Source organism: Macaca mulatta, chromosome 8, assembly GCF_049350105.2.
Source record: "Macaca mulatta isolate MMU2019108-1 chromosome 8, T2T-MMU8v2.0, whole genome shotgun sequence".
In the NCBI taxonomy this organism is placed as follows: Eukaryota; Metazoa; Chordata; class Mammalia; order Primates; family Cercopithecidae; genus Macaca; species Macaca mulatta.
The window spans coordinates 108,073,456-108,097,635 of NC_133413.1; the positions used below are offsets into that span (position 1 = coordinate 108,073,456).

Sequence of the window (24,180 nt, forward strand, 5' to 3'; positions counted from 1 at the left end):
GTGATTCTCCCTCCTCAGCCTCCTGAGTAGCCGGGATTGCAGGCATGCATCACTACGCCCAGCTAATTTTTGTATAAACTTTTAGTAGAGACAGGTTTTTGCCATGTTAGCCAGGCTGGTCTCAAACTCCTGACCTCAAGTGATCCGCCACCTCGGCCTCCCAAAGTGCTGGGATTTACAGGCATGAGCCACTGCACCCAGCCAGGATTGGTCTTTAAAACAGGATATAGGCCGGGCATGGTGGCTCCCACTTTGGGAGGCCAAGGTGGGTGGATCACAAGGTCAGGAGTACAAGACCAGCCTGGCCAAGATGGTGAAACCCCGTCTCTACTAAAAATACAAAAATTAGCTGGGCATGGTGGCAGGCACCTGTAATCCCATCTATTCATGAGGCTGAGGCAAAGAATTGCTTAAACCCGGGAGGCAGAGGTTGCATTGAGCCAAGGTTGCGTCACTGCACTCCAGCCTGGACGACAGAGCGAGACTCCATTTCAAAAAAAACAGATATAATACTAATGGTAGAAGGAGGGGTAAATAAATGTAGAGGGGGACAGGTAACAGGCAATATGAAAGTCAACAGCGGAGAAAGGGGTTTTAGATTGGACCTACAAAACGACTTCTTAGTACAATATCTTAATGTATAGTACCTTAATACATAGTAATCATTCAGATGTTTGTTGGACATTTAACACAATAGAACCCATGAATGGAGTAAAGACTTTATCATACATCATAGGAATTCTTTTTCTGAATATATTCAGAAATTACCTTTTACATTTCTAAGCAAAAGTGAGCTGTCATCAAAATGTTCATCAGTTGGGGAATGGAAAGATGTGATATGTTTATACAATGGCATATTAGAAGTTAAAAATGAGGCCAGGCACAGTGGCTAATGCCTATAATCCCTACACTTTAGGAGGCCAAGGTGGGCGGATCACGAGGTCAGGAGATCGAGACCATCCTGGCTAACACAGTGAAACCCCGTCTCTACTAAAAACACAAAAAATTAGCCAGTTGTGGTGGCAGGCGCCTGTAGTCCCAGCTACTCTGGAGGCTGAGGCGGGAGAATGGTGTGAACCCGGGAGGCAGAGCTTGCAGTGAGCCGAGATTGCGCCACTGTACTCCAGCCTGGGCGACAGAGACAGACTCCGTCTCAAAAAAAAAAAAAAAAGTTAAAAATGAACTAAAGCTACATTATTAGCATTACGAATGGAATTTCAACATACTGAATGATGAGCAAGTTATAAAAAGATAGAATATGTCATTTATAAATTTTTATATGTGGATACAAATAAATTTATAGAAAAATTGATTGGATAGACACAGAAATTGTTCACAATTTTGGTTACCACTGGGAAGGGAGTGTGAAAATGGGATTGGGAAGTGGTATAAAGGAATTTGAAATTTATCAGTAATGTCCTTTTTATTTAAAGATTTAAAATACATTTATCAAAATCTCAACTCTTTCATGGGACTTAAAAGATGTAGAGCTGATTTCAGCATCTTCCCATTAACAAAAATAGTATTTTGCCATGGGGAACTACATTTCTTTCATGGTTGGATTATAACGAAGTGGTAAGCTGACTGAAGAAAGTTCTTGTGACCTGAGTATCATTCATGGCATGGATCTGTTCATATGGCATTTTAATCATTACAAGACCTTGAAACAGCTTGTGGTGAAAACTTCTAGGGACATTTCTGCACAACTGGTAGCCAGCCAGCCTAGACTGAAAATCTCTTAGCTAAGTTTATGCCAGATTTTGTTTTGTTTTTCCATCTGCTTGTAATTTCTGTAACCTATTTGGTAGTTTGTGAGACCACCAAAATCATTATAGTGACTATAGTGCTGAGCAGAGAAATGGCAGCTACTTAGAATCATCTCTTCCTGTAAAGATAGTCTAGGAATCTAGGTTGTCATTTGTGAGAATAAACAAACAGCATTTTTCCGTAGAAAGTTAAACTACAGTGCTTACTTCAGCAGCACATACACTAAAATTGAGGCCAGGTGCAGTGGCTCACACCTGTAATCCCAGTACTTTGGGAGGCCAAGGTGGGCAGATCACCCGAGGTCAGGAGTTTGAGACCAGCCTGGCTAACATGGTGAAACCCTGTCTCTACTAAAAATACAAAAAAAAATTAGCTGGACATGGCGGTGTGCACCTGTAATCCCAGCTACTCAGGAGGCTGAGGCACAAGACTCACTTGAACTGGGAGGCAGAGGTTGCAGTGAGCCACTTCACTCCAGCCTGAGCAACAGAGTGAGACTATCTCAAAAAAAAAAAAATAAAAGAATAAGGCCGGGCACAGTGTCTCATGCCTGTAATCCCAGCACTTTAGGAGGCCAAGGTGGGTGGATCACCTGAGGTCAGGAGTTCAAGACCAGCCTGACCAACAAGGTGAAACCCTGCCTCTACTAAAAATAGAAAAATTAGCTGGGCATGGTGGTGTGCACCTGTAATCCCAGCTACTTGGGAGACTGAGGCAGGGGAATTGCTTGAACCCGGGAGGTGGAGGTTGCAGTGAGCCAAGATGGCACCATTGCACTCCATCCTGGGCAACAGAGCAAGACTCCATCTCCAAAAAATAAATAGAAAGATAAGATACAAAGAAGATTGGCATGGCCTCTGCATCATTATGAATATTAACATAACAGTGCTAACTTGATAGGTATTTTTTTGTCCTGCAGAATGCTATTTTCAATGACATGACTTCTCAAATTCAGTTATTTAAATTAAACCTTTTATTTTGAGATAATTGTAGATTCAAATGCAGTTACAAGAAATAATACAAGCCAGGCGCGGTGGCTCAAGCCTGTAATCCCAGCACTTTGGGAGGCCGAGACGGGCAGATCACGAGGTCAGGAGATCGAGACCATCCTGGCTAACCCGGTGAAACCCCGTCTCTACTAAAATATACAAAAAAAACTGGCCGGGCGAGGTGGCAGGTGCCTGTAGCCCCAGCTACTCAGGAGGCCGAGGCAGGAGAATGGCGTAAACCTGGGAGGCGGAGCTTGCAGTGAGCGGAGATCTGGCCACTGCACTCCAGTCTGGGCGACAGAGCGAGACTCCGTCTCAAAAAAAAAAAAAAAAAGAAAGAAATAATACAGGCCAGGCACGGTGGCTCACGCCTGTAATCCCAGCACTTCGGAAGACCAAGCTAGGAGGATCACTTGAGCCCACATGTTTGAGACTAGCCTGTACAACATAGCAAGACCCTATCTCTAATATTTAAAAAAAAAAAAAAAACAGAAAAATCAGCCTATAGTCCCAGCTCCTCAAGTGGCTAAGGCAAGAGGATCAGGAGGTCAAGGCTGTGCAGTGAGCCTTGATTGCACCACTGTACTCCAGCCTGGGCAACGGAGCAAGACGCTGTCTTGAAAAAAAAAAAAAAAACCAAACCAGACAGGAATGAAACAGAGTGATCCCCTGTACCCCTTCTATCCAGTTTTCTCCAGTAGTAACATGTTAAAAAACCATAATACTGTACAGTCATGCAGTAGCCATCCCCACCGCTCCCCACCTCCACTTATACACAGGGGATACATTCCAAGACTCCCAGTGGATGCCTGAAACCAGTGTCAAACCCTACGTATACTATGCTTTTTCCTATACATACCTCTGATAAAGTTTAATTTGTAAATTAGTAAAAGATTAACAACAGTAATCATAAAATAAAACAGTTATAAAATTTACTGTAATAGATGTTTGTGAATGTGGTCTCTCTCACTTTCTGTCTCTTTCAAAGTACTTTAATATCAGACTGAGGTTGACCTCAGGTAACTGAAACTGCAGAAAGAAAAACTGCGAATAAGAGGGAACTGCCTTTTCACAAGTGGCATGTTTACATTGATGCAATCAAGATACAGAACATTTATCATTTCAAGAATGTTTTATTAATGGAATTATATATTATATAGAGAGAGAGAGGGAGACACACACACACACACACACACACACGTATGTATATATCCTTTTGCTATGGTTTTTGTTTGTTGGTTTGATTGAGATGGAGTCTTGCTCTGTTACCCAGGCTGGAGTGCAGTGAAATGATCTCGGCTCACTGCAGCCTCCGCCTCCTGGGTTCAAGCAGTTCTCCCATCTCAGCCTCCCGAGTAGCTGGGATTACAGGTGCATGCCATCAGGCCCAGCTAATTTTTTTATTTTTAGTAGAGACAGGGTTTCACCATAGCGGTCAGGCTGCTCTTGAACTCCTGACTTCAGGGGATCCACCCGCCCTGGCCTCCCAAAGTGCTGGGATTACAGGCTTCAGCCACTGCTCCTGACCTTTGTATGTTTTTTTGTTTGTTTGTTTTGTTTTCACTCAACATAATTCTCTGGAGATTCATCCAGGTTGTTGTATGTATCGGTAGTTGTACCTTTTTACTGCTGAGTGATATTCCATGGTGTGGATGTACCTCAGTTTCTTTAACCATTTACCTATTGAAGGACATATGGGTCCTTTCCAGTTTGAGACTATTATGAATAAAGCTGCTAAATATGTAGGCTTTCAGAAGTCTCTGTCTAAACATAAGTTTTCATTTCTCTAGGATGAATGCCCAAGAGTACAATCTCTGGGTATTATGATAGTTGCATATTTTAGTATTTTAAGAAACTGGTTTTTCTGTATCCTCACCTAAATTTGCAGTTGTCACTGTTTTTTATTTTAGCAGTTCTAATAGGTGTATAGTGATAACTCATTGTGGTTTTAATATGCATTTGCCTCATAGCAAATGGAGTTGAGCTTTTTTCCATGTGTTTTTTTGCCATCTGTATATGGTCTTGGGTGAAAGAACATTTGTCTGTTCATGTCTTTTGCTTATTTTCTAAGGGGATTTTTTTTTTTAATTTGAGTGTTCCTTATATTGTATGGATACTAGTTCCATGGGTGGAACTATATGGCTTGCAAATATATTCCCCCATTGTGTAGCTTGTTATTTCATTCTCTTAACAGGGTCAGATAAATTTTAATGCAAATTGCACTACATTTGAACTTCAAAATAGAATTACCTATTCAGTGAGTTTTTAAAACACTAAAGTTTACACAGCTCTCTATGTTGCAGTGAGTGATGGGTGACATAGACACACTGAGAGAATGAGGTTCCATGTATTTTGTTATTTTTTAAGTAGGTAGTTCTTGATCCGTTTTATTACTTATTACTAGTTTTTATTTAGATTTTGGGAAACGAAGACTGTACCTAATGAATGAAATTATTTCATAATAATTTTCTAAATAATGGAAATATAACCATTTGGTTCTCTTTAATATTTTTGCTTTTAACCTAAGGTCTCAGATGATGATAAAGAAAAGGGAGAGGGAGCTCTTCCAACTGGGAAATCCAAAAAGAAAAAAAAGAAAAAGAAGAAGCAAGGTGAAGATAACTCTCACGCACAGGTAAAATGTCAAAACAACAAGGATTCATTAAGCGCCTCCTGCTTAAAATGTGAAAAGATGAGGTACAGATGCTAAGAATATATAGAGATAAAAGACAGTATGAGACATCATGTTTATTTGGAAAGTCATGGAATGTTTTACATATTCAATTCATCTTATTGTAATAAATGTTATTGCTCAAAAAATTCATGTTAAAGGTGTTGCTAAAGTCAAAAATAATTAAAATTCCAAATTATTCATGCATTTTTTAATTATATAATGGTGAAATGGGAAAAGATATACAGTATTTTACACATGCAAAAATTCCTTTTGAGTAACTGGAAAGTAACATTTAGCACACATAGAAAAACCATGTGTATAACAAGTGGAGTCTTTCACTTGACTTTGAGTTTGCTGGTTATTTCACTTAGTAGTATCCTTTCCTTCTTTTTTGACAGCTACCCAACAGACATTTTCTCTTTCCATCACTCATACATTTTCTTTTTTTTCTTTTTCTTTGATCTCTCCTATCTGGGGGGAAAAAAGTAAATTATACTAAAAATGAAGTCAGAGATGAAATTTTAACCGGGCACAATGGCTGACACCTGTAATCCCAGCACATTGGAAGGCCAAGGTGGGAGGTTTGCTTCAGTCCAGGAGTTTGAGACCAGCCTGGGCAACATGGCAAAACCCTGTCTCTACAAAAATTAGCCAGGCATGGTGGCATACGCTTGTAGCCCCAACTACTCAGGAAGCTGAGGTGAGAGGATCACTTGCGCCCGGGAGGCAGAACTTGCAGTGAGCCAAAATCACACTATTGTACTCCAGCCTGGGTCACAGAGCAAGACCCTGTCTCAAAAAAAAAAAGTATTTTAATTTCAAATGTATCAGATTATTAGAAACATATTAGTTTTTTTTAAAGCACTAATACTGTTACGTTATAACTTCTTAAAATATTTGTAGGCCGGGCGCGGTGGCTCAAGCCTGTAATCCCAGCACTTTGGGAGGCCGAGATGGGCGGATCACGAGGTCAGGAGTTCGAGACCATCCTGGCTAACACGGTGAAACCCCGTCTCTACTAAAAAATACAAAAAAATAGCCGGGCGTGGTGGCGGGCGCCTGTAGTCCCGGCTACTCGGGAGGCTGAGGCAGGAGAATGGCGTAAAAACCCGGGAGGCAGAGCTTGCAGTGAGCTGAGATCCGGCCACTGCACTCCAGCCTGGGCGACACAGCGAGACTCCGTCTCAAAAAAAAAAAAAAATTTGTATTCCTTACTATAACTGTAATTAATTGTTCAAATGTAGGAGACAGGGAGCCGCAATTTCTAGGGATAGACCACATAGTAGTTTTTCCTACTTACTGTTCTATTTGTTTATCTTTTTTTTTTTTATTATTTATTTTTTGAGACAGAGTCTGGTTCTGTTGCCCAGGCTGGAGTACAGTAGTGCAATCTCAGCTCACTGCAGCCTCTGCCTCCCGGGTTCAAGCGATTCTCTTGCCTCAGCTTCCCAAGTAGCTAGGATTACAGGCACATGCCACCACGCCTGACTAATTTTTGTATTTTTAGTAGAGACAGGCTTTCGCCATGTTAGCCAGGCTGGTCTCAGGTGATCTGGCCTCAAGTGATCCGCTCAACTCGGCCTCCCAAAGTGCTGGAATTATAGGCATGAACCACCGCGCCCAGCCTTATTTATTTTTGAGACAGAGTCTCACTGTGTCGCCCCAGCTGGAGTGCAGTGGCACAGTATCACCTCACTGTAACCTCCGCCTCCCAGGTTCAAGTGATTCTCCTGCCTCAGCCTTCCAAGTAGCTGGGATTACAGGCATGAGCCACCACACCCAGCTAATTTTTGTATTTTTAGTAGAGAGGGGATTTCACCATGTTGGCCAAGCTGGTCTGGTCTCAAGTGATATGGCTTCAAGTGATCTTCCCACCTCAGCCTCCCAAAGTGCTGGGATTACAGGTGTGAGCCACCAAGCCCAGCCACTTACTGTTTTTGGAAGAAGTTTCTACATGGCTTTTTAAAGAAATATGTATTCAGTTATTTTTTATTGTGGGAAATACAAGCCCTCATAAATGATACAAGCTTATTATCAACACTTACTTTTTCAGTAGTAAAAATGGATGGGCATTAAAGTTGTAACATAGCTAAGATCAATGGATATGAACAAACTAAAACTATATGATAGGTATGCGGTTCTTGTTAGCTGGAGCTGGGAGATGAGAAATGTTACATCTATCCTTTGTTAGTAGTACTACCTGAAAACCATTTTAGCCAAGTTCTTCTTGAGTTTCTTTGACTTAGAGTATTTACTAATGATAATTTTGTGGATTGTGGATTAGTTGAGTTCCTTTTAAAAGAAATTTTGTAGGATGTATTCTGAAATGTTTCATGTATTGGCAAAGGTCATTAACATGAACGTTTCTTTGGTATTCTGATTATCCTTTTTAAAATGTTGGCTGTGTTTTTAAAAATATAATGAATGAGTATTCTAGGTTTAGAATCAGATCTATATTCTGAATCTTGTTCTGTCATTCTTTTTTACCTTGCACAAGTTACATAACTGCATAAGTTGTTTGGAGAATTAGATATCCATGAAGTTCTATGCTGAGTACATAGCACATATATCCTACTAATAAAAGGTTATGACTGGGTGCAGTGGCTCATGCCTATAATCCCAGCACTTTGGGAGGCCGAGGCGGGCAGATCACCTGAGGTCAGGAATTCAATACCAGCCTGACCAACATGGAGAAACCCCGCCTCTACTACAAATACAGAATTAACCGGGGGTGGTTGCATGCGCCTGTAGTCCCAGCTACTCGGGGGGCTGAGGCAGGTGAATCACTTGAACCCAGGAGGCAGAGGTTGCAGTGAGCCAAGATTGCGCCATTGCACTCCAGCCTGGGCAACAAGAGTGAAACTCCATCTTAAAAAAAAAAGACTGGGTGCCGTGGCTCACGCCTGTAATCCCAGCACTTTGGGAGGCCAGGGCAAGTGGATCACAGGGTCAGGAGTTCGAGACCATCCTGGCCAACATGGTGAAACCCCATCTCTACTAAAAATACAAAAATTAGCCATGTGTGGTAGCTGGCGCCTGTAGTCCCAGCTACTTGTGAAGCTGAGGCAGGAGAATCGCAGCTTGCAGTGAGCTGAGATTGCGCCACTACACTCCAGCCTGGGCAACAGAGTGAGACTCTGTCTCAAAAAAAAAAAAAAAAAAAGTTATATTGTTGTTTCTTTTTGTTTTGTTTTGTTTGTTTTTTGAGACATTCCATTCTGTTGCCAGGCTGGAATACAGTGACTTCATCACAGCTCACTGCAGCCTCGACCTCCTGGACTCAAGGGACCCTCTTGCTTTCTTGCTTCAACCTCCCAAGTAACTAGGACTACAGGCAGGCACCACCATGCCCAGCTAATTTTTTTTTTATTTTGTTGTAGAGACAGCATTTCCCTGTGTTACACAGGCTATCCCAGACTCCTGGGCTCAAACAGTCCTCCTGCCTTGGCTCCTTGACAAAGTGCTGGGATTGCAGATGCAAGCTACCACACCAGACCCAAAGTCCTTTTTGGTGTTCATGCGTGGCTGATGGGGTCTTTCACTGTTGAATTCAACTTAGGATGGAAATAAATTGATGTCTTCTGAATTTGTAAGACTGCAAAACTTTGAAAAACTTTGTGAGATTATAGACTTCACACACATACTTCCAAAGCTATCTGCTCAGCCTAAATATATAGAAAATTTTGACTATCTAAACCCACTACTATACTGAATAAATATCATAGAATAGAATATTAGTGTTAGAAGAACATTAAGATCATCTTAGCCATTTGTTAAAAAGAACTTCCATTTTATATGGATGCATTTGCCAAAGAAAAATACAGGAATGTTTCTATTAAATATATTCTAGTTCATGTTTACTTTACATACCTAAGCATATAATGTGCTCTAGAATTATTTTGCTGAAACTTCGTGAAAGTTTGAAAATCTAAGAATGGAAATCTTGCTGCCTTGATGTCTTGTGGTGTTTGGCATGTGCCCTCCCGTCTCCTGATTAATCAGAGTGGCATGAGGCCCACGCCACCCAAACCTTTCACTTTCCAAAGGGCTAGCCGTCCTCCACCCTGTACCATAGTGTCTTGGCCTGTCTGCATTTGTTAGTGGTGATATTCTTTATGTATAATAAATTTTTATACCCCTCAAAAAATGGAAATCTTAAAGCTTATATGAGTTTTTAGATAGGGTAAATTTTACCTTACAGTTGAGGAAACTGAGGTTTGGGGAAACTAAGTGACTTGTCCCTGAGATGTTTGTTTGTTTTTGAGACAAGATCTCTCACTCTGTCACCCAGGCTGGAGTGCAGTGGCGCGATCTTGGCTCACTGCAACCTTCACCTCCCAGGTTCAATCTATTATCATGCATCAGCCTCCCAAGTAGCTGGGATTACAGGCATGTACCACCATTACTGGATAATTTTTGTATTTTTAGTAGAAACAGGGTTTCACCATGTTGGCCAGGCTGGTCTTCAACTCCTGACCTCAAGTGATCCGCCCACCTTGGCCTCCCAAAGTGCTGGGATTACAGGCATGAGCCACCACGCCCAGCCTAATTTTTGTATTTTTAGTAGAGATAGAGTTTTACCATGTTGCCCAGGCTGGAGTGCAGTGACGAGATCTTGTCTCACTGCAACCTCCGCCTCCCAGGTTCAAGCAGTTCTCATGCCTCAGCCTCCCAAATAGCTGGGATTACAGACATGCGCCACCACACCCAGCTAATTTTTGTATTTTTAGTAGAGACAGGGTTTCACCATGTTGGCCAGGCTGGTCTTGAACTCCTGACCTCAGGTGATCTGCCTGCCTCAGCCTCCCAAAGTGCTGGGATTACAGGCGTGAGCCACTGCGCCCAGCTGTCCCCGAGATTTTGTAGCTAGATTGTGGCATGGCCAAAATAGGAATTTCCTGTCTATGCCCTTTCTACTGTGTAAGCTTAATTTATCTTGAAAATTAACTTATGTATAAACATTTTATTCCTTGAAATTGTTAAGTGAAGTGTTTTTGTGGTTTTTTTTGGGACGGAGTTTCCCCCTGTTGACCAGGCTGGAATGCAGTGGTGCGATCTCGGCTCACTGCAACCTTCACTTCCCGGGCTCGAGCAATTCTTGTGCCTCTTCCTAAGTATCTGGGATTAAAGGAATGCACCACCATGCTTGGCTAATTTTTGTGTTTTTGTAGTTTTGGGGGGTTTTTTGTGTTTTTTTGAGACAGAGTCACCCAGCCTGGAGTACAGTGGTGTGATCACAGTTCACTGCAGCCTCGATCTCTCAGGCTCAAGTAGTCCTCCCTCCTCAGCCTCCTGAGTAACTGGGACTACATGTGCACACCACCACATGTGACTAATTTTTGTATTTTTGTAGAAATGGTTTCACCATGTTGCCCAGGCTGGTCTTGAATTCCTGAGCTCAAGCAATTCACCCACCTCCGCCTCCCAAAGTGCTGGGATTACAGCCATACACCACCATAGATTTTAATTAATGAAGAATGAATGATTTATATAATCTAATAGATTGTTTTTCTCTATAGGACACAGAAGAATTAGAAAAAGAGATTAGAGAAGAGCTTCCAGTGAATACCTCTAAAACCCGTCCAAAACAGGAGAAAGCTTTTTCCTTGAAGACCATAAGCACTAGTGATCCAGCCGAAGTACTCATCAAAAATAGCCAGGTAATTTTTAAGAATAATAAAGTTGCCGGGCACAGTGGCTCACACCTGTAATCCCAGCACTTTGAGAGGCCAAGGCAGGCAGATCATGAGGTCAGGAGTTCGAGACCAGCCTGGCCAACATAGCAAAACCCTGTCTCTACTAAAAATACAAAAAATTAGCTGGGCGTGGTGGCGGGAGCCTGTAATCCCAGTTACTTGGGAGGCTGAGGCAGGAGAATCGCTTGAACTCAGGAGGTGAAAGTTGCTGTGAGCCGAGATCGTGCCATTGCACTACAGCCTGGGCAACAGTGCAAGACTCCATCTTTTAAAAAAAAAAAAAAAAAGTAACAAAGTTTTGGCCGGGCACAGTGGCTCATGCCTGTAATCCCAGCACTTTGGGAGGCCGAGGTGGTCAGATCACCTGAGGTCAGGAGTTCGAGACCAGCCTGACTAACATGGTGAAACCCCGTGTCTACTAAAAACACAAAAATTAACCAGGTGTGGTGGCGGGTGCCTGTAACCCCAGCTACTTAGGAGGCTGAGGCAGGAGAATCGCTTGAACCTGAGAGGCAGAGGTTGCAGTGAATCAAGATCATGCCACTGCACTCTGGCTTGGGCAACAGAGCGAGACACTGTCTCAAAATAAATAAATAAATAAAGCATAATAAAGTTTTGTTGACTCAAGTATTTTATCATAAATAATGTTTTAAGCACTGTGCTAACCATTTAAAATATAATGACTAATTTAGTCTTCGAAACAATCCCAAGAGAAAGGTAAGATGCATTTTATAAATGAAGCTAGAGAAGTTGAATAACTTGCCCAGAGTCACATAACTATCAGTAGTGAAATCAAGAACCACTGTACTGTATTTTCTCCTGCTAAATATCTAGGCATACAAGGGATAGATAGCTTAGAGAAAATACGATTGGTTTCATTTTCCCCCAATATATGTATATAATACCACTATGATTCAGCCTCCCAAAATGGAACATTTGTTTAAAACTTGGTCATAGGCTTTTGAAAGATGTGCCTTCTATGGAAGCTATCTGTATGGTAGAAGGGACCATTTTATAAAAGGCCTATGTTGGCGACACAAAATCTGATTTCTAATTGGGTAAATTAATTACACCATATTAAAATAAATTTAGGGCTGGGTACAGTGGCTTACGCCTGTAATCCCAGCACTTTGGGAGGCCAAGGTGGGTGGATCACAAGGTCAGGAGTTTGAGACCAGCCTGGCCAATATGGTGAAACCCCGTCTCTACTAAAAATACAAAAATTGGCTGGGCGTGGTGGCAGGCACTTGTAGTCCCAGCTACCTGAGAGGCTGAGGCAGGAGAACTCCTTGAACCCGGGAGGCGGAGGTTACAGTGAGCCAAGATCGCGCCACCACACTCCAGCCTGGGCAACAGAGTGAGACGCCATCTCAAAAATATATATATATATTAAATTCTACTAGAGTTGCCTGGTTTATTTGCGCTTTTTTTTTTTTTTCACCTTTTTGTGGAGAACAGGGTCTCGCTATATTGCCTAGGCAGGTCTTGAGCTCCTGGGCTCAAGCTGTCCTCCCACCTCTGCCTCCCTAAGAGCTGGGGTTACAGGCATGAGCCACCGTGCCCGGCACCTGGTTTATTATTCAGAAAAAATGTATTGAGAACCTACTGCGTACCATACTCTATTTGAAGTGCGGGGATACAGCAGATAACAAAACAGACCAAAAACCACCTGCCCTTGGGAGCTTACATATTTAGTGGAACAGCTTTAGACAAGAAACTTGAGTTACTGCTAGAAAAGTGAATTTGTAGCCGGGCGCGGTGGCTCAAGCCTGTAATCCCAGCACTTTGGGAGGCCGAGACGGGCGGATCACGAGGTCAGGAGATCGAGACCATCCTGGGTAACACAGTGAAACCCCGTCTCTACTAAAAATACAAAAACTTAGCCGGGCGAGGTGGCAGGCGCCTGTAGTCCCAGCTACTCGGGAGGCTGAGGCAGGAGAATGGCGTGAACCCGGGAGGCGGAGCTTGCAGTGAGCTGAGATCCGGCCACTGCACTCCAGCCTGGGTGACAGAGCGAGACTCCGTCTCAAAAAAAAAAGAAAAAAAAAAGAAAAGTGAATTTGTAACTGTCTTGTACTAAAACATTTTTAATAATACTCCTTATTTAGAGTTGATGCTTTTATTTCCCTATGCGTATTTTGAGATAAAACGATGCAGTCTTGGGAGATTTGTTTGTTTGTTTGTTTGTTGTTTTTTCTAACAGAGTCTTGCTCTGTCACCCAGGCTAGAGTACAGTGGCGCAGTTTTAGCTCACTGCAGCCTCTACCTCCCGGGTTCAAGTGATCCTCCTGTCTCAGCCTCCCGAGTAGCTGGGACTACAGGTGCACACCACCACACCCAGCTAATTTTTGTATTTTTTATAGAGACAGGGTCTCACCATGTTTCTCAGGCTGATCTGAAACTCCTGGACTCAAGCAGTCCTCCCACCTCAGCCTCCCAAAGTGCTGGGATTACAGGTGTGAGCCACCACACCTGGGCTACAGTCTCAATATAATAAATGGCAAAGGCCGGGCGTGGTGGCTCATGCCTGTAATCCCAGCACTTTGGGAGGCTGAGGCAGGCGGATCATGAGATTAGGAGTTTGAGACCAGCCTGACAGATACGTGAAACCCTGTCTCTACTGAAAATACAAAAAGTAGCCAGGTGTGGTGGCACACACCTGTAATCCCAGCTACTCAGGAGGCTGAGGCAGGACAATCGCTTGAACCTGGGAGGCGGAGGTTGCAGTGAGCCAAGATCACGCCACTATACTCTAGCCTGGGTGACAAAGAGACTCCATCTCATGAATAAATAAGGAACTAGGTGCAGTGGCTCATGCCTGTAATCCCAACACTTTGGGAGGCCAAGGCAGGAGGATTGCTTGAGTCCAGGAGTTAGAGACCAGCCTGGGCAACATGGCTAGACTCAGTATTTACAGAAAGCACAAAAATTAGCTGGTTGTCATCGTGTGTGCTTGTAATCCCAGCTACTCAGGAGACTGAGTGGGAAGACCACTTGAGCCCAGGAAGTTGAGGCTGCAATAAGCTGTAATTGCGCCACCGCACTCCAGCCTGGGTGACAAAGTGAGGCCTTGTAAATATATATGTATATATATTTGTGTGTGTGTGTGTGTGTAATAAATAGCAAAGCGTCTATTTGACTTTTTTTTTTTTTTTTTTTTTTTTTGGAGACAGAGTCTTGCTCTATTGCCCAGGCTGGATTACAGTGACGCACTCCGCAATCTCGGCGCACTGCAACCTCTACCTCCCAGGTTCAGGCGATTTTCCTGCCTCAGCCTCATGAGTAGCTGGGATTACAGGCGCACGCCACCACCCCTGGCTAATTTTTGTATTTTCAGTAGAGACGGGTTTTCACCATGTTGGCCAGGCTGGTCTCGAACTCCTGACCTCAAGTGATCAGCCTGCCTCAGCCTCCCAAAGTGCTGGGATTACAGGCATGAACCAGCGCACCTGGCCTCTGTTCAACATTTTTATATTAAATCATTTTCAGAAGCCATTTTATGAAGAATATTTGATCCGTTCTGTGACTTAATGTAGATAAGTGAGAATAGAGGGGAAAAGGAGATTAAAAATAAGTAATAATAAAACTTCTGGATATGAAATAAATACAGGGAACACTAAGAAAGGTAAAGAGACTAGGCAACATAAATACAACTTCAGAGCCGGCCACGGTGGCTCATGCCTTGTAATCCCAGCACTTTGGGAGGTCCGGATGGGTAGGTCATTTGCACTCAGAAGTTCGAGACCAGCCTGGGCAGCATGGTGAAACCCCCCTCTCTACCAAAAATACAAAAAAATTGCCGGATGTGGTGGTGTGCACCTGTGGTCCCAGGTACTTGGGGGACTGAGATGGGAGGATCTTGTGAGCCCAGGAGGCAGAGGTTGCAGGGAATGAAGATCACGCCACTGCACTCCAGCCTCGGTGACAGAGTGAGATCCTGTCTCTCTCTCTCACACACACACACACACACACACACACACACACACAAATACAACTTCAGATACCTGGAATAGGAAGAAAGAATCCTAGTAATTACTTGGGCTCACACCATTTCCTCTTGTATCCTTATCCCATTTTGCTTTCTCGAATCTATGGGGCCTGGAAGAATAGGGTCTAGAGAAGCATTACTTACCCTTCTTTCTATGTTCGGGATAATGATCACAGATAGAGCTAATAGGTGAAATGATCTTCTCATCTCTCACATCCTGAAGGCACTCCAGATTACTGACGTTTTTATCATTACCAGGTCCTGATCATTTATTAATGGATATGCCTCAGTGAGGCAAATAAGTTAGTTTACCTCTTTTCTGCTTCCAGGCTGTAGAGAAGTAAGGCTCAAGAATCTAGGCTCTGCCTTAAGCATTCTAATTTCACTACCAGACTGGATAAAACACTGAAAATTTGGACCTGAGTGTTACCAATTGCTTGAATCAGTAGGACCAGTAACCACAGTGTGCTCGTAGGAAACAGAAGCTGTTGCTGCTGCTATTTGAGAAATTCTTACCTGTTGGGAAGGAGATTAGGGGTTGTCATCTACTGGTAGTTCAGAAGTTAGCTATTTTCCTTCTGTTTTTCACAAAAATTTTTGAAGCATTCTGAGTTGGTGGAAATGGACAACAAGCATTGAATCACCAACAAGTATAAAATCAGCCAGTCTCAGTGGTTCACACCTATAATCCCAGCTACTCCGGAGGTTGAAGTGGGAGGATCGCTTGAACCCAGAGGTCAAGGCTGCAGTGAACTGTTTGGTGCCTCTGCCCTCTAGGCTAGGCCACAGAGCGATACTGTGTCTCAAAAAAGAAAAGTGTAAAATCATCTTATTTATAATGAAACATGAGAATATAAAAGTTAGGCCAGGCGTGGTGGCTCACACCTATAATCCCAGCACTTTGGGAGGCTGAGGCAGGCGGATCACGAAGTCAGGAGATCGAGACCATCCTGGCTAACACGGTAAAACCTTGTCTCTACTAAAAATCAAAAAAAAAGTTAGCTGGGCATGGTGGCGGGCATCTGTAGTCCCAGCTACTCGGGAGGCTGAGGCAGGAGAATTGCTTGAACCTGGGAGGCAGAGGTTGCAGTGAGCCTGGATTGTGCCACTGCACTCCAGCCTGGGCGACAGAGCGAGACTCCACCTCAAAAAAAAGTTAATGAAAATGAAATTATTCATTTCTGTTTGAAATTCGGTAGACATTTTGTAATTTCATACCTTCATTTTTATCTCAACATATATTCATAAATGTCATGGGTGATGATTGATTTGGCCGTATCACTAGAGGGCAGGTATGAGTTACATTGCTTATCTGGAAACCATATTAGTATTGAATTGCTGCTAAACAACCTCTTAGTATTACTGTGATATTTAAACTTTATTTGAAAATTTCACCAAAAAACCTGAGATGATTTTTTCCTAAAATAGCCTATCAAGACTCTTCCACCTGCTACTTCTACCGAGCCATCTGTTATCTTATCAAAAAGTGATTCTGACAAGAGCTCCTCCCAAGTGCCGCCAACTCTACAAGAGACAGATAAATCCAAGTCAAATACCAAGCAAAATAGTGTGCCTCCTTCACAGAGTAAGTAATCCTCATTTTTTTGTTCCTTTGTACTGTTTACATTTTTCATGTGTTAAGATTCTGATCTTAAAAGTCTAATGGATTAATAAGAGTAGCCCTTTCTTCCTTTGAAAATGCTGAATTTTTTGGACGTTTGTGTACTTAAGTTGTGAAGGCCAAGCTGTTAAAATAACTGAAGGAGGCTGGGTGCTGTGGTTCACACCTGTAATCCCGGCACTTTGGGAGGCCAAGGCAGGTGGATCATTTGAGGTCAGAAGTTCAAGACCAGCCTAGCCAACATGGTGAAACCAAGTCTCTACTAAAAATATAAAAATTAGCTGGGTGTACTGGCCGCACATCTGTTATCCCAGCTACTGGGGAGGCTGAGGCAGGAGAATCGCTTGAACCCAGGAGACAGAGGTTGTAGTGAGCCAAGATTGCACCATTGCACTCCAGCCTGGGTGACAGAGCGAGACTCAATAAATAAATAAATGATCAACCTATCTATCTATCTGTCTGCCTCTGAAGGAGAGAATACATTGTTGAGAAGAGAGAGAGAGAACTTTCGTGCCTGCCTGCTTGTCTATCTGGTCCCTCTCCCTTTTTCTCTGCACATGTTCTTGAGGCTACAAATTATTCTATGCTTTTTTTCCTCCTTTACTCTCTTCAGCTACCTTTAGTATCCATTTTACCCATTTTTCTCTTTTATTAGTTAGGTTGAGCTGTATTAAATAACAGTTTTTTTAGGTCAAAACTGGTTGAGTATCAGCAATTCCATATTGTTCAACCTAATAATACCATTGAAAAGAAAGGAGGGAGGAAGACATAGAATAACTTAAAATATATAATAAGGGCTTGAAAACTTAAACATAAAATTTGAGTATTTTAAAAGATTTTCATAGTTACTCCTTTTATATTATTGAGATGTAACAATATTTACTATCCTAATTTTTTTCTTCATTTTCCCCCCTTTTTCTTTTTAGCCAAGTCTGAAACTAGCTGGGAATCTCCCAAACAAATAAAAAAGAAGAAAAAAGCCAGACGAGAAACGTGAAATTTTTTTTCCTGAATTGGACATGTGTTTGCAAACACTGTCTTGAAGATTATGCTGTTTATGCAATAATTTGTGAACATGTACAGAGTTTTATATAAATTTAAACCAATTTTTAAAACAAAACTGCGGACACAACCACCATAAAAATGGAATCAAAAGAAAGTTAATTTATGAAATTAAGAGGTCAGCAGAATATACTCAGTGATGGAAGACACTTGGGAAAGTCTTTTTAATTGAACAAGAACGATCTTAATTTAAGAATATTATCTTGGTTTTACAGCAGTGCCCTGTTTACAACAGATTGTGCCCTATCTCATCTGCAGCCGAGGAATAAAGGATTCTGATTAGAAAGAGGGTTGCCTACAAATTAGTAAGCAATTCCTTGGATCTTATGCACAGAACTTGTACCATTTGAATCTGTTTTATGCTTAAATCAAAGTGCTTTGATCAAATACATAACCTGCCATATCTTTACATATTTGTTGGTAGCAATTTGTATTAAAGAAATCACAAGTGCAAATAAAAAGTCATTTATCATTTGTTTAACTAAACTGTCATGGTTTAGTTTACAATTTTTAAAAGTTCTTAAAATACCGAAAATGCAGTTGACACTTGTATGGCTTATGAAGTTATTTTTGATAGTCTTACATTACTTGAATTGTTCAAAGTACAGTATATTTTAAATTAAGAAAAGTGAACTATATGTATTTGTTTTATACATTTAAGGCTTAGACTCATAAATAATGCTATTGTTTATGATTTGAAAACTTTCAGGCAAAATCCAATTTACATTTTTCCTTTCCCTAGCAATTACTTTTTTCCAGCTTCAACACTTCTTAGTTACTAATACTTTTTTGACTTTAAAAATGAAATCATTCACAAACTTTTGGTATATGATGGAGAATGAAAAACTAGAGTCAGACAGCTTTAATTGACATTGTCAAGACCTCCAGTTATCAGGAATACATTTTTTTACTGCCTTAACCTGTAGTGCGTAGAATATGCATCAATTTCTTGAAGGGGATTCATGTTTTTATAAGAATTTTCATGTAATTATTGCAATTGTGGTCAAATAAGGAACGTTTCCTGCTTGAAATTATATTGATTTAAATGATGTGTGAAATGTTTCACCATTTTCAGGCACTGTGTAATTCTATTGTAATAAACTGGCAGGTATCTTTGTAACTATAAATAGTGCATGCTCAGCCATGTACACTGTAAATAGCCTTTACCAAACGTGTTTGACAAGGACCATAATTAACATCACTTAGTGAATTGTGATAAAGAAAAACAAGCCATGATTTATTCGATGTGATTGGCTTAATTGTTTTTATGTGGCGCCAAGAATGAACCTGTTTAACAGCTGTAACCAATGGTACTGATCTGTCCATCCAATGTTGTCATTATATTTGATTGTGGTTCAATAGTATTGCATTGTCAGACTAGGAAAGCTAAACAAACAAAATGGTTTTAGTTTTGCTGAAGACTGGCCTTATTAATGGACAGCTTTCCTAACAAGAGATTATTAACTTTTATCAGGTGTTAACATCTGTTTCAGGAACATGGCAGTATGTTTACATGTCAGAAGTTTTGTTTAATTCTATGGTATTTCTAAATTGACTTGTTTAAATAAATTCAGCAAATGGATAGCATTGTTTTTTATTTGCTTCAATATGGGGGTAGGTAATAGCTAAAGTGCCAAGGATGGATTTCTTCAAATGACTTTATTCTGTTAGCTTTACATAGGTGTTGGAGGATTCTGAAGGTGTCAGCACTTTGTAAAGGTACCACAAAGGAGAATTTGATAGGGAATCTAATTTTAGAATGTGCCAAATGGTCTGTGCTCAACAATATAATTGAACTCTCTCAACTCTACCTCACCATTTCTTTATCTTAAAATTCTGTTGGCTATGTCAAACGTTGGACTTTATTTTTTCAGCCTAGTATCTCCCCATTCTACCACCTATGCCAGATGTTAAAGACACCAGATGTTTTGAGGAGAAAGGTGTTGTGGAGATGCAGAGATGCACTGCTAACTTGAGGTGGATCCAGTATAGAGATACCTCTATGTATTCTTTCTGGCTCAAGAGCTAGGACTTGGGTTTTGTTTTAAGAGATGGCAGCTGACTGGGTGCAATGGCTCACATCTGTAGTCCCAGCACTTTGGGAGGCCAAGGCAGGTGGATCACGAGGTCAGGAGTTCAAGACTAGCCTGGCCAAGAGGGTGAAACCCCATCTCTACTAAAAATACAAAAAAAATTAGCTGGGCATGGTGGTGGGCCCCTGTAATCCCAGCTATTCAGGAGGCTAAGGCAGAGAATCATTTGAACCCAGGAGGCAGAGGTTGCAAAGCCAAGATCGTGCCCCACTGCTCTCCAGCCTGGGCAACAGAGCAAGACTCCGTCTCAAAAAAGATGGCAGCTATATAAATGATAAAATTAATTACATTCTCTTTCACATGCATGAGGTGCAAACTCTGTCACAAAGTATTTTAATTACCCTTTACCTTGTTTCATAGATCTTTATGTGACATAAAAACTGTTTCTGGGCCAGGCGCAGTGGTTCACGCCTGTAATCCTAACACTTTGGGAGGCCGAGGCAGGTGGATCACCTGAGGTCAGGAGTTTGAGACTAGCCTGGCCAATATGGTGAAACCCCATCTCTAATAAAAATGCAAAAATTAGATGGGCATGGTAGCGGGTGCCTGTAATCCCACCTACTCGGGAGGCTGAGGCAGAGAATCGCTTGAATCCAGGGCGGTGGTGGAGGTTGCAGTGAGCCGAGATCGTGCCACTGCACTCCAGCATAAAAGACAGCGAGACTCGGTCTCAAGGAAAAAAAAAAAAAAAAAAAAAAAAAAGTTTCTGGCACCTGAACAGGAACTAGTTTCCATCATCAACTCAGAAAGCACTAAAATCTAGGTGGTGATTCAGGGAGGAGCAGGGGAAGAGAGCCTATTCTATGGCGGCATGAATAAGATGCTTCCAGAACTAGTAGGGAAGTAAGTAACCTCTTCAGGCTTTATCAGGACTGGAGGGGAACCTTGCTCATGTTAGCAAGCAAGGTGTCCTAGAGAAGCCACTCAAAAGGCTCCCTAATCCAGCCTGTCTCCACATACATACTGAAAATTCTTCCCTACTCTGAGGCAGGGTGTAGTGGTTTAGGGGTTTCTCCAGACTGGAATCCTACCTATCTGCACCCACAATTGAGCAAAACAACAGTTGAGAGAGTCCAAAAAAAAAAAAGTATTAAAATGTGATTGATGTAATTTACCATGTTTACTTTGTGCATGCATTTTATTGGGGAGGGGAAGTCAGAATAATTCACCCAAATCTAATGGTCTTATTTCATAGGCTAATCTGGTTTATATTTGCATTACAGATACTGGAGGGCAATATTTAACTACAGAGTTTAGTTTTTCTTAATTAAAAACAGTCCTCTATTAATATAGTGTGAAATATCTTTCAAAATGTAGAGTTTAGGTTTAAGATGTCTACTAGATATCTTACGATTTTCCTGTAAACTCATTGCACAAACTGGAATTACTTTCCAAAAGACTTAGGGAATGCAAATATGTTATTTGTAAGATGCATTGAGTATTGTAAATAAAACAAACCGTTTTTGATTTGTTTAAATTGCTCGTTACAGTTCTCTTGTGGGAAGGGACTTCGTCAGTCATTTTGCATCTTAAGCTAGTCTAAACTTTTTGTTGTTGTTTTCCTAAAACCATAGGTGCAAGCTTTACCACTGGGAAGTCATATTGAATTAAGCACTTTAGAAAATGTCACTGTTTGTGGCACACAATGTTCTCTACAGAAAACTTCTTCTATCTTATGTCATTTTAGCAGATGTAACTGCCTGCCACCAGGTGCAATATATCATTTGCATCAGCCTTTCAGTTAAGGAAATTAAAACTTGGCATTATGCGTTAGTTTATATGTATGAGTTTGGCTGTATCCCCAAACAATAATTGCTTGTACAAGATAGAAGTTTGTCTCTCAGCTGGGCATGGTGACTCATGACTGTAATCTAAGCTCTTTGAGAGGCTGACACAGGAGGATTGCTTGAGCCCAGGAGTTTGAAACCAGCCTGAGCAATATAGTGAGACCCTGATCTCGACAAAAAAAAAAAAGAATTAAAAAACAAAAAAAGATTGTTTCTCTTTCATATAAAAGTTTGGGAAGGCAATCCAGAGCCCATATGACATTATGCAGGGTCAGGGATCCAGGTTTTTTATATTGTTCCTCCCCATTCTCAACCTGTGGTGGTGTGTTTTGTTTTGTTTTGTTTTTTCTCCTTTTAATGAGATAGGGTCTCACTCTGTTGCCCAGGCTGGAGTGCAGTGGCACAGTTCTAGCTCACTTCAGCCTGGAACTCCTGGACTCAAGCTATATTCTCCCACTTTAGCCTCAGCCTCCAGAGTACCTGGGACTACAGGTACACACCACCATGCCTGGCTAAAAATTTTTTTTCTTTTTTTTTGGTAGAGATGAGGTCATTGCTATGTTGCCCAGGCTGGCCTTGAACTCCTGGGCTTAAGTGACCCTCCTGCCTTGGCCTCCCAAAGTGCTAGGATTACAGGTGTGAGCCACCGCATCTGGCCAACATGTGGCTTTCAATTCTTACTTGAAGACAGCTGCTCTAGCTAGAAACTTCCTGTCAGCATTTGAGCCAGCTAGTAGAGGGCATTACCACCCCCACCCCCAAGAACACTTCCTAGAAGTTACACACAATACATAAACTTAAATTTCAAACAGTTGCTTGGTCCTACTAGCCATGAGGCTGAATGGGACGTCGTATTCTGTCTGGGTTGTCATGGGCCAAATTGATATTTTGGGATTCTGTTACTAAGGAAGAAGAGAATTGGATAATGGGCACCTCTAACAGTGTCTGTCAGAGTTGACATACATTGTGTATCTCCTGCACCAAAGCATTTTTGAGGTCAAGTGTTCTTCCGGCTGAGCAGAAATTTGGAAGGCTGTTGAGTGCTACTTAGTGTAGCAGCTGGTAATGTTCCAACTTCTATATGATGGTTGTTTTTGTTTTTGTTTTTGTTTCTAGAGACAGGGTCTCACTGTTGCCCAGGCTGGTCTCCAATTCCTGGGCTCAGGCAGTCCTTCCGCCTCAGCCTCCTAAATGCTGGGATTGCAGGCATGACCCACTGTGCCCAGTCTATATATAATAGATTTTAGAAGAAATTTCTGCCACTCAATGACTGCTTTAAATTCTAGAGACAGAGCGGCTGAGAGAAGCTTAGTAGCCTGCCTGCGCATACTGTAAGTACAGATTATATAACAAGTTGAAAGAGAATCACCCTGGTATATAATCTTTTAAAACATGAAAAAGGCATTACCATTGTTCTGGTCTAAGTACTCTTAACAGGACAATGATTTCTAACCCTAGCATCAAGACATGTATATAGTGTGTTGTAAGATGTTTGCCAGCTAATAGTTACAGTACTGAAGTTTGTGAATAAGTTAACTGAGAAAACTTTAAGCAGGTTCAAGGTTATCCCATGATAGTAGCATTCTTATTTGTACATACGTGCTTTCCCTTTTTATTTGTATCAAGGCATTTAAAAGGAATATATGTAACATGTACCTAAGTTTTAAAGCATAATAAAATGAACACGTCTGAAAACACCATTCTGCTCAAGAAATAGAACATTACTTAAGAAATAGAGTGTTACAAGGGGATATTGGGAACCAGCTTGACTTGTAACAGGATTAGAGGGGGAAAGGCTTGGGTGAAAATTACTGTTCTCAAGTGCCTCCCCTGGCACAGGTCCTTTTTGGTACCATCAGAGGCTTACAGTCCCAGGAAACATCTAGCCTGATCTCAGAAAGGTTTCATGGCAACTTCATTGCCACTCCTCCCTCAAGACATTTCACTGATATGTTGGTAAGTTGTTTTAGTAAGTACACACGGGCACGATGACTATGAATGTGAATGGTGCCCCATGCTGTATAGTGCACAACTCTACATGGCAGCCTTTCCCTGAGGAAGGGGGATAGATCACAAGACAGATGGCATCTCTAGACAGCTTTGCCCCGCTCTGAAAAGCAGCAAGTGCCCCACAGGCACTTAGAGTGAGGGTTCCTGTGAGGTTTGTTGTGGGGCTGGAGACTCTTGACAGACACTAAAGGAGGTCTTTGGTAAACAGCAAGAGCTATTAGTGACAGGATAGTGAGATTACCAGTAATTTCTTTTTTTTTTTTTTTTTTTTTTTTGAGACAAAGTCTCGCTCTGTTGCTCAGGTGCTCAGGCTGGGGTGCAGTGGCATGATCTCAGTTCACTGCAACGTCTGTCTCCCGGGTTCAAGCGCTCTTCCTGCCTTAGCCTCCGAGTAGCTGGGATTACAGGCGCACGCCACCACGCTTGGGTAATTTTTTGTATTTTTAGTAGAGAAGGGGTTTCACCATGTTGGCCAGGCTGGTCTCAAACTCCT

The 24,180-nt window shown here is 41.7% G+C and overlaps 1 protein-coding gene across 5 annotated transcripts in view; it reads left to right on the top strand.

Annotated features, from left to right (window-relative positions):
- The window catches only part of MTDH (metadherin), an 80,049-nt gene extending 60,145 nt beyond the window's left edge, over nucleotides 1-19,904 (top strand). For 4 of the 5 annotated variants that reach the window (XM_015145659.3, XM_015145660.3, XM_028852186.2 and 1 more), the window contains 4 exons: nucleotides 5,284-5,391; nucleotides 10,950-11,090; nucleotides 16,543-16,699; nucleotides 17,662-19,379. In XM_015145659.3, the coding sequence (XP_015001145.2) occupies nucleotides 5,284-5,391; nucleotides 10,950-11,090; nucleotides 16,543-16,699; nucleotides 17,662-17,732 (477 nt within the window). In that variant the 3' untranslated portion in view covers nucleotides 17,733-19,379. 5 annotated transcript variants of the gene reach the window in all.
- The last annotated feature ends 4,276 nt before the right edge of the window (nucleotides 19,905-24,180 follow it).